General features: G+C 57.1%; 1 protein-coding gene across 1 annotated transcript in view; it reads left to right on the top strand.

Moving 5' to 3' along the window:
- Positions 1–1029: 1029 nt before the first annotated feature.
- KIF19 (kinesin family member 19) overlaps positions 1030–8346 on the top strand; it is a 49777-nt gene continuing 42460 nt past the window's right edge. The window contains exons 1-5 of the mRNA XM_069485678.1: positions 1030–1158; positions 2075–2146; positions 2619–2699; positions 5999–6109; positions 7486–7573. Of these exons, the coding sequence (XP_069341779.1) occupies positions 1030–1158; positions 2075–2146; positions 2619–2699; positions 5999–6109; positions 7486–7573 (481 nt within the window). The remainder of the gene's footprint in view (positions 1159–2074; positions 2147–2618; positions 2700–5998; positions 6110–7485; positions 7574–8346) is intronic.

The following is an 8346-nucleotide window of genomic DNA, read 5'->3' as shown; positions in this document are numbered from 1 at the left end:
CAGGGGACTCAGACCCACGACAGCGTTCGAGACTGCGGGAGAAGCTGTAGTTCACAGGGACAGGACAAAGGCAAGATGCCCTGGGGACCCTCTGGAGTCTTGAGGCTGCCACAGCTTCGCTCTCACCAAGGCCTCTGGTTGCCTCAGTTTCCCCAGGTGTGGGGAAGGCACTTGGTGCTTTTCCTTTCTTGTGAGCCTTACCTTTCTCTAATCTGTGATCTTTCTAAAGTTCTGTAGTTGTTACCATCCTACCGTTAGGCTCATCCTGTGCCCGTTAGCGCACATTTCTTGTTTACTCACGTTCTTTAACCTGGTGTGCCGAGAAACAGCTTTTCTAATTTCAGGGAAGTAAGAACTATCATATTAATAGATTCTTAACAGAGCTTTTAAAAAATTAACTTTCCACATTTTTAAACTTACTAGTTGTAATTGTTTCACGAAATTTGTAAATAAAGAATTTTGGGAACACCTGTGCTTGTTTTCTCTCCTACGTAGACGCGGATTTCCCAGGGCTGGCCCTTTGACGAGGGCATTCCTGGGTGTTGGTGTCCCTGGTGCTCTCAGGCTCAGGGGGTGTTGGGGTGGGCTGGGGCCCCCACGGCAGGCCTTGTCTTGTTGGTATCTCCAGAAGGCCAGAGGCAGTCAGGATAAGAGTATTGGGAGGCTGAGGCAGGAGGATCACTTGAGCTCAGGAGTTCGAGACCAGCCTGAGCAAGAGCAAGACCCCGTCTCTACTAAAAGTAGAAAAAAAAATTAGCCGGGCATGGTGTTGTGCGCCTATAGTCCCAGCTACTCAGGAGGCTGGGGCAGGAGCATTGCTTGAACTCAGGAGTTTGAGGTTGCTGTGAGCTAGGCTGATGCCACAGCACTAGCCCAGGCAACAAGAGTAAGACTGTCTTGAAAAATAGAGTGTTGGAGCCCATAGAGCTTACTGCCCAGCACGTTCCTCCCACAGGAGGAGGTCGGGTGTGGGAAGGGTACTCCCACCCCTTGTCCCGTTCACATGGCAGGGCCTGCCTGGAGCCCGGCATGGACCTGGACACCGAGGAAGAGAAGACAAGTGTGACCGAACACGTGCTCTGGCCTCGCACAAACTGCCACGTGTTTGGCTTGAGAAAAAGACAGTCGCTCTTGGACCAGCAGACTGGAGAGCTCATGGTGACCACAAGCAAGGCACCAAACCTCTGCCCTGTGGGAATGGGCCTCTGGGGCCCTTTCAGCTCTGTAGTTAGAATCATGAAGGGGGACTTCTCGGGTTTGAATGCCATGGGTCTAGCTTTGTACGATTTCTGCCGAAGTGTGGAAGCAACCCTGGCTTTTAATAGGGTTGAGGCTGTATCGTCTTACACTGTGGTTAGCTGTACCTGGCAGGTAGTTTCCCTTGGCTGTTCGAGTTCACAGCGCAGTGACTTCCCCAGGGGCTGCAGTGGAAAAGTTGAGAACAGCATGTAAGCAGTAAATACGCCTGGTAGTTACTCAGAGCCAGGCCTTGGGCGCAGCACGGTAGGAAAAGGGGCTGCAAGTCAGTCGCGTCCTAATACATCAGAAACAGTCATAGCAAGGTTGCTCTAAGATGTCATCTTTGGGAAAAGGCATTTGCAGCTGAAGTGGTTGCATGAAGCTTTAGCTGTTGGCATCTGTCCCTTTAGTGGGAAACTTCCATGGCCACCCTGGCCTGCTCTGCGTGAGGGGCCCCTGTAGAGGGTGACTGCTGAGGCCTTTCCTGCGGCTGCCATTCCTAGGCTCCAGGTCGGGGAGGGACCCCGCCCTTCAAAGAAGAGATTCGGTTCCTCCGTCTGCTGTCAGGGCAGGTCTCAGGTGGGCTCACCTGTAGACCAGGTGAGGTGTGTAGAAGCCCTGGTTGCCATGGCATTAGGTGAACACATGGGCTGTGCCCGGTGCCTGGCGCTGTCCCCGTGCACGCGATCAGGAGGGCTGCCCTGCTGCCTGGGGCCCAAGGCTCCCTGGAGACCCAGCTGATGTCACCTGGGCAGGGCGGGGCTAAGCGTGGAACAGTCTCTGCCAGGATAGCGGTGAGCTCGTGTCCCCCTGCTACCCCATGGCCTCCCACCAGGCCACTGGACCCTCCCCAGCCAGGGGCAGCCCAGCTTTGAGGGAGCTGGAGCCCAGGGACCAGCAGCTCATGGTGAGTGCCCTCCTCATGGCCCCCGACACCACCGGCTGCTGTGCCTGACACTGCTGCCTGTCTGTGGCACCCCCTCAGCTTGGGTCTGTTTCCCATCCCATGCCAGGGCCCCCCTCTGTTTCCCACTTTCCCTCCCTGGGGCCCAGCCGGCACCTCCCCTCCTTCCTCCTCCCGCCCTCCCCAGGCTGCTCAGGCCTGGCCAGGCCCAAGTGGGACTGTGGGAACTGTGCTCCTCGGCTTGTACCCAGGGACAGTCCGGGCCCATTGACAGTTGGGTGAGCTGAGGTCAAGGACTTGCTCTGTTAAGAAGTCAGACCCGAGCTGGGGGGAGCTGGAGGGACACCCTGAGGGCAGAAAGACCCCTGGTGGAGGGTGAGGGGAGGAGGGAGGGCTGGAGGCCTCGGGTTGGAGGAAGAAGAAAGCAGCCTCAGAGGGCCCTGGGAACACAGCTGCTCAAGTGACTTGTCCATAGGTAGCGCTTCGAATCCGCCCGCTCAGTGACGCAGAGCTGGAGGAAGGAGCCACCGTCATCGCCCACAAAGTGGGGGCCCAGGTGAGGCAGGGGGCACAGAGGGCACGTCCCGCCCCACGGTGCACAATTCCCTGTTACCACTGTCACTCAACGGGTGTTAACACCCAGTGCTGACGCAGCTGGGCGCTATCCCACGGGCTGTCGCAGGGAGCTCACCTTTGAGTCAGGGCTGGGGGCCGATGACTCTCGGGGAGTTCAGGGCCATGGGGAAAATCAAGGCCTCTGATGAGAGCCCAGGAGGGGGAGAAGTCAGAGGGTGGCAGACTCGGGCCCAGGCAGGGGTGGGCAGGAGAGGAGGGAGGTGGGTTAGCAGCCGGGGTCTAGGTGACCCCGCTGCACGGTGGGGTAGGGCACTCACACACTGCTGCTGCTTAGAAACGGGCTTAGAAGCCGAGCTCTTGACACCATTTAGAGATAGATGTTCGTGCTCTTGGTTGTCACTTGCAAGAATAAATATCCAATTTGGGGTAAAACTAAATTTTGTCAAGTGGCTGGGTTTTCCCCGTTCACCATGAGAGAGGAATGAACTGTGGCTCCTGGGAGCACATTTGCTGTTTGGGGCAAAGGACCCAGTATGTTTGTAGAGGGAGACCCCTGGCCAACAGCTGCCCACTGGGCTGGGGGTACCCAGTCCCGATCTGGCAGGTCAGGAGGCTTGGGGGTGACGCCTGCAGGAGGATGCAGTGAATTGAATGTCTGAGGTGTGCAGTCGTCTTTGGGGGGATCGGGCAGCTGGCAAGAGGTGGGCTGGGTTAGTGCTGAGTTCATAGAGAATGAAGCCAGTGAGACTAGACAATTGTGAAATTCCCTGGCTTTGGGGATTGAGCCATGTTAGGGAAACAGGACACTTGTGGATTTCATGAGGGAAGGGATTGTGCTGGGAACTGAACCCTGAAAGCAGCGCAGGAAACTGGGCGTCTTGGGAACCGAAATTGAGCAGGTTGGAGCTTTAGCTCTGCCGGCACCGCAGCCCTTTTGAAACCTTGAGGAAGGCGGGAATCGTAAACGTGCTCAGCAGAAGAGAGCGTTCAAATGACTCGGTGGGTGTGTGCGGGGCAAGGGTGTGCGGGTATGGGTGCCCCCGACCCTCTCGCCGCATCTCCATCTGGTGTCCCCTCTGGGCATGTGGGCAGGGACATCTCAGGAACCATCCCAGGGCCCCAAAGACCACCTTGCTGTGCGCTGTACGAAAGACACCACTCATGTTTTTTAAAAATTGAGCTGCAATTCACATCACAGAATTCACCATTTTAAAGTGAACAATTGATTCAGTGGCATTTAGTCCATTCACGGGGCTGTGCAGCCCCCACCTCTACCTAGTTGCAAAACCTTTCGTCACCTGGAAGGGGACCCCACGCCCATCAGCGTCCCTTCCCCCACCACGCGGCCCCCACTGTCCACCCTCTGCCTCCACTCACCTGTGCTGGACATTTCATGCTCACGGAACGTGCGCCACGTGCCTTTTGTGCCTGGCTTCTTTCACTTAGCATGATGCTTTCGAGTTTCATCCATGTTGTAGCATGTTCATATTTTCTTCTAACTTTTTATTTTGAAGTAACCTCAGACTGATGGAAAAGTTGCAAAACCCTAGAAAGCACTCCCGTATTTCCTGCACCCAGATTTCCCAAACATCAATGTTTGGCCACATTCGCGTCCTCCTCTCTCTCCCCGTGTGTGCAAACGCCTCTCTCCGGGCCACTTGAGTACGTTGTGGGCACAGTGCCTCCCACACCCACACGTCTCAGTGCCTGTCTTGAAAACAAGAACATTCTAGTTGGTGACCTCAGCACAGCGATCAAAGTCAGCAAATTCCTATTGATCCGATATTATCTGGTCTACAGATGTGTCCAGATTTTGCTGCTTTTTCTTAATAATGTTCTTTGTAACAATAGAAAAAAATTTTTTTGGTCCAGGATCCAACGCAGCTGGTGTTTTTTGCACGCGCAGGGCTCAGCTCTGTGCACGGCGTAGCATTTGCTCCTCCAGCCGCTGCTGCGGTGGGTTCTATTACTCCACTTCACAGATGGGAAGACTGAGGCCCAAAGAGGGGAAGCAACTTGCCCGAGCCTCCCCGCCGGTGAGCCGTGGAGCCAGGACAGGAAACCAGGCTGCGGGGCTCTGGAGCCTGTTCTCTTACCCCTGTCCTGGCCTGGCAGCGGGGACTGCATGGAAATGGCTGCCCACATCCTCCTGTCCTTTAGGCCCTCTCTGTCTTTGGGAGGAGAGAGGCACAAAGGAAAGGGAGTTCGCAGACATCCCGGAAAGTGCTGGCCAGAACCTGGAGCAGCTGGGTGCCGGATGGTGGGACTTGTGGTCTCACCCTGGTGTGCCCCCCACCAGCTGCCTAGACCCCCAGATCCACCCAGCCAGGGAGCTCCTTGCCAGAGTAACCAGCCAAGGATATGTCTGGTCTCTTTTCTTTTTTTTTTTTTTTTTTTTTTTGAGACAGAGTCTCTCTCTTGTCACCTGGGCTAGAGTGCAGTGGTGTCATCATAGCTCACTGTAGCCTCAAACTCCTGGGCTCAAGTGATCCTCCTGCCTGAGCCTCCCAGAGTGCTGGGATGACAGGCATGAGCCATTGCGCCAGTCCTAGTCTGGTTTCTAATTGCCCCTGTCACCTCCAATTCCCTGGGAAATGCTCCCTTGAACCTCTCTGTCCCTAGAGACCCTAATACACTTTGCTTCATAAATATTTATGTGAGATGAGGATGGCCCTGGGGGCAACCGAAGCTGTCAGAGAAACCACGAGTGGGCGGGAGAGTGTGGCAGGGTCCCTGTGTGGGCAGCTCATGAAAGCAGGTCGAGGAGTGGAAATAGGGTCTCGTGGGGAGACCCTGAGCACGGAGCCAGGCGGCAGCTCGGTGCTGCACCATTTACAGAGCCTCTCCTGTCCCTCGGCCTGTCACTTCTTCAAGGGGTTTGTCACTGTGGTGCCCAGGGCGGGTTGCAGACTCTGTGGCCCTGGCAGTGGTTGCCCACTCAGCCACAGCGCCCAAGCGGGCTGGTGGCCATGGTGCTGGGCTGCCATCCTCGGTGGTGGTTTGGCGAGTCAGTGTCTGTTGTGTGAGTGAGGGTGCCAGCTGCACAGCCCTGCAGGCCGGGGGAGCTGCCTGCCCTGCTCTGGGAGAGGGTGCCAGGGGTGGGGTGCATGGCGTCCCCCAAGGTCCCCCCTGGCTGGAGCACAGAGGCCTGCAGCCCTTCCTGGGCTGGGACCAAGGCCCTGGATGTGGTGGAGGGCAGGTGCCAGGCCTCCAGGCCTGTGGGGCGAAGACCCCACCCAGCTCTGACCAGCCGCTCCCCTGCCCACTTGTTGCCCCAAGATGGTGGTGCTCATGGACCCCAGTGAGGACCCGGAGGACACACTGCGCACACACCGGTCCCGGGAGCGGGCCTTTATCTTCGACACCGTTTTTGACGAGCACGCATCCCAGGTACTCACCCGCCCCTCCCGCCCGCTCGGCCTCCCATCGGCCTGGGCCCTCTTGGGAGGACTTGGTGGCCAGGCAGTCTCCACACAGTGGCCTCCAGGTGCTGGCCCGGGCGGGGGGTCCGCTCACTCACCCCTTCATCCTGCGGAGTGGGGGTGGAACAGGGCCCGCCCTGCGCTCACGTCCCAGCAAGGCACAGACCACAGCAGGTGGAGGGACAAGCGCGTTTGTCAGTGCGCACTGCAGTGAGAGCCGCCGTGGGACTCATGAGCCTCTGCTGGTGGCCACAGGGTGGCCAGCAGGTGTCTCTGAAGAGGGACGAGCCAGCTCCGGTGAGAACAGAGGAGGGCGGGCCCTGGGCGGAGGCATCATTGTCCCCACCTCCCAGAGGAAGCACCTGAGGCTTCGGAGGTCACACGTGAGGTCAGAGCTGGTGTTAGAACACAGGGCTGCCCATTGGCATCAGGAATGTACCCCCGATGCAGGACTCAGAACAGTCGCTGGCCAATGGCAGTTCAGCTTCTGTTTGAGCAAACAGGCGCCTTTTACTGTCCAGGCTGTCCCGGCGTTGCAAGTGGAAGGGACTCGATCACTGTCATTTACTGAGCAGCTGCTACAGGCAAGCGCTGTGCTCGAGGGCCTGATGCACGTTGCTTTGCGGCCCTCACGGCAACCCTAGAACATGCAGGGAAACAGTCTCCTCATTTTACACACGAGGCAACCGAGGCCAAGGAGGCCGACGCCCTGCCCGAGGTCACACAGCTTGTGGTTGAAGAGCCAGGATTCAGACCCAGACTGTGCACGTGCAAAGCCAGCGGGAGCAGTGCTGGCTTTGTACTGTCCCGCCAGGGGTCAGAAGCTGCCTCTCCCCCGGCGGGCTGTGTGACCAGCCAGGGCTGCTGGGACACTCGGATGAGATGACAGGCAGGGCTCAGAGATTTGTCCCACAGAGAGGAGTCCCGCTGCTCTTCCCCGACTCCCAGGCCCGCTGCCGTCTCCCCGTCCTTTGCGTTTGTTTGGTTTCTCTCAGTTCTTGAAGCAGCCCCGGGAAGCCTCAGGTGTGCTCAGTATCCAGCACGTGTCAGGCCTCGGGGTGGGGTGTCACATGATGTCACACACCTTCTCCTTCAGCCCTCCCTTGAAGGCACACTGGGAGGCTCAGAGCAGTTGAGACCCAAAGCCGCACACCTGCAGGACAGGGTTGGGGATCCAGGGATGTCCAATGCCCATGCCCTTTCTAGACTTCCCGCTCCTGGGTGTCCCCTGCACGTGGCCAGAGGGATTGGAACCTACACAGACACCACATACCTGTCCTCTCCTAACTGCCGGGTCCCCAGCTCTGGCAGGGCTGTCCACGTGCCTGTCTTCTCTGTCCACAGGAAGACGTGTACTGCGCCACCATCCAGCACTTGGTAGAAGGCGTCATTTCTGGATACAATGCGACGGTGTTTGCCTACGGCCCCTCAGGTACCATCGAGACCAGTGTCCCGGGAATACATGGGGCTGGTGGCAGGACTCTCCTTAGCACACAGAGCACCTACTGTGTGCTGGGCTCCGTGTGTCCACGGGCAGCCAGGAAGACAGGTAGATGGATCCCCAGGGTCACGCAGCTGTTAGGAATGACTCTGGAATCCAGCCCAAGCCTACGTCTTGCTGCCCCAGAGAACCCAGGGATTTCTTTCCTGTAATTCCAAGTTGGGCTTGACACAGGTTTGCAAAGCTAAGCCACCTCTCTCGTCCCTGAAAACTAGAGTCACAGAGGGTCAGAGCCGGAGGGGCCCGGCCCTAACCCAATCTCTGTGCAGATGGGGAAACTGAGGCCCTGAGGAGCACCTTGCCCAAAGTCACAGCTTGTTCATCTGTTTCATTCACCCAATGTTAGTGAGCACCTACTGCATGCCAGGCTCCGGTGAAGGAAAGAGTTCTCTGGTCTTCGCCAACGTGGGGCCAAGAAGCAAGGAGGAAAGTGAGGCACCTCCTTAAAAAGTGGAATATGTTAATTCTCTTTTTATAAAAACAGCACAAATATCCAAAAAGAGTTCGGAGAAAAGGTAGTTTGCCTACTCTGATGCTGTCTGCATTTTTGCTTATAGCCTTCCAGTTTCCCCTGCACCCAGATTTTCTACCACAGAGTAGAGACTGTTCAGAAAGCTTTTAAAAATTTGTTTACAAAATGGAAAATGAGTGTGTCAGAGCAGCGGGTGTGAGCAGCTGCCACGTGGGCCCTTCAGTGGCCAGGC

This window comes from Eulemur rufifrons, chromosome 14 (genome assembly GCF_041146395.1).
Source record: "Eulemur rufifrons isolate Redbay chromosome 14, OSU_ERuf_1, whole genome shotgun sequence".
In the NCBI taxonomy this organism is placed as follows: Eukaryota; Metazoa; Chordata; class Mammalia; order Primates; family Lemuridae; genus Eulemur; species Eulemur rufifrons.
Note: the sequence above shows the minus strand (reverse complement) of the source record. Positions and strands in the feature narration are given on the sequence as shown.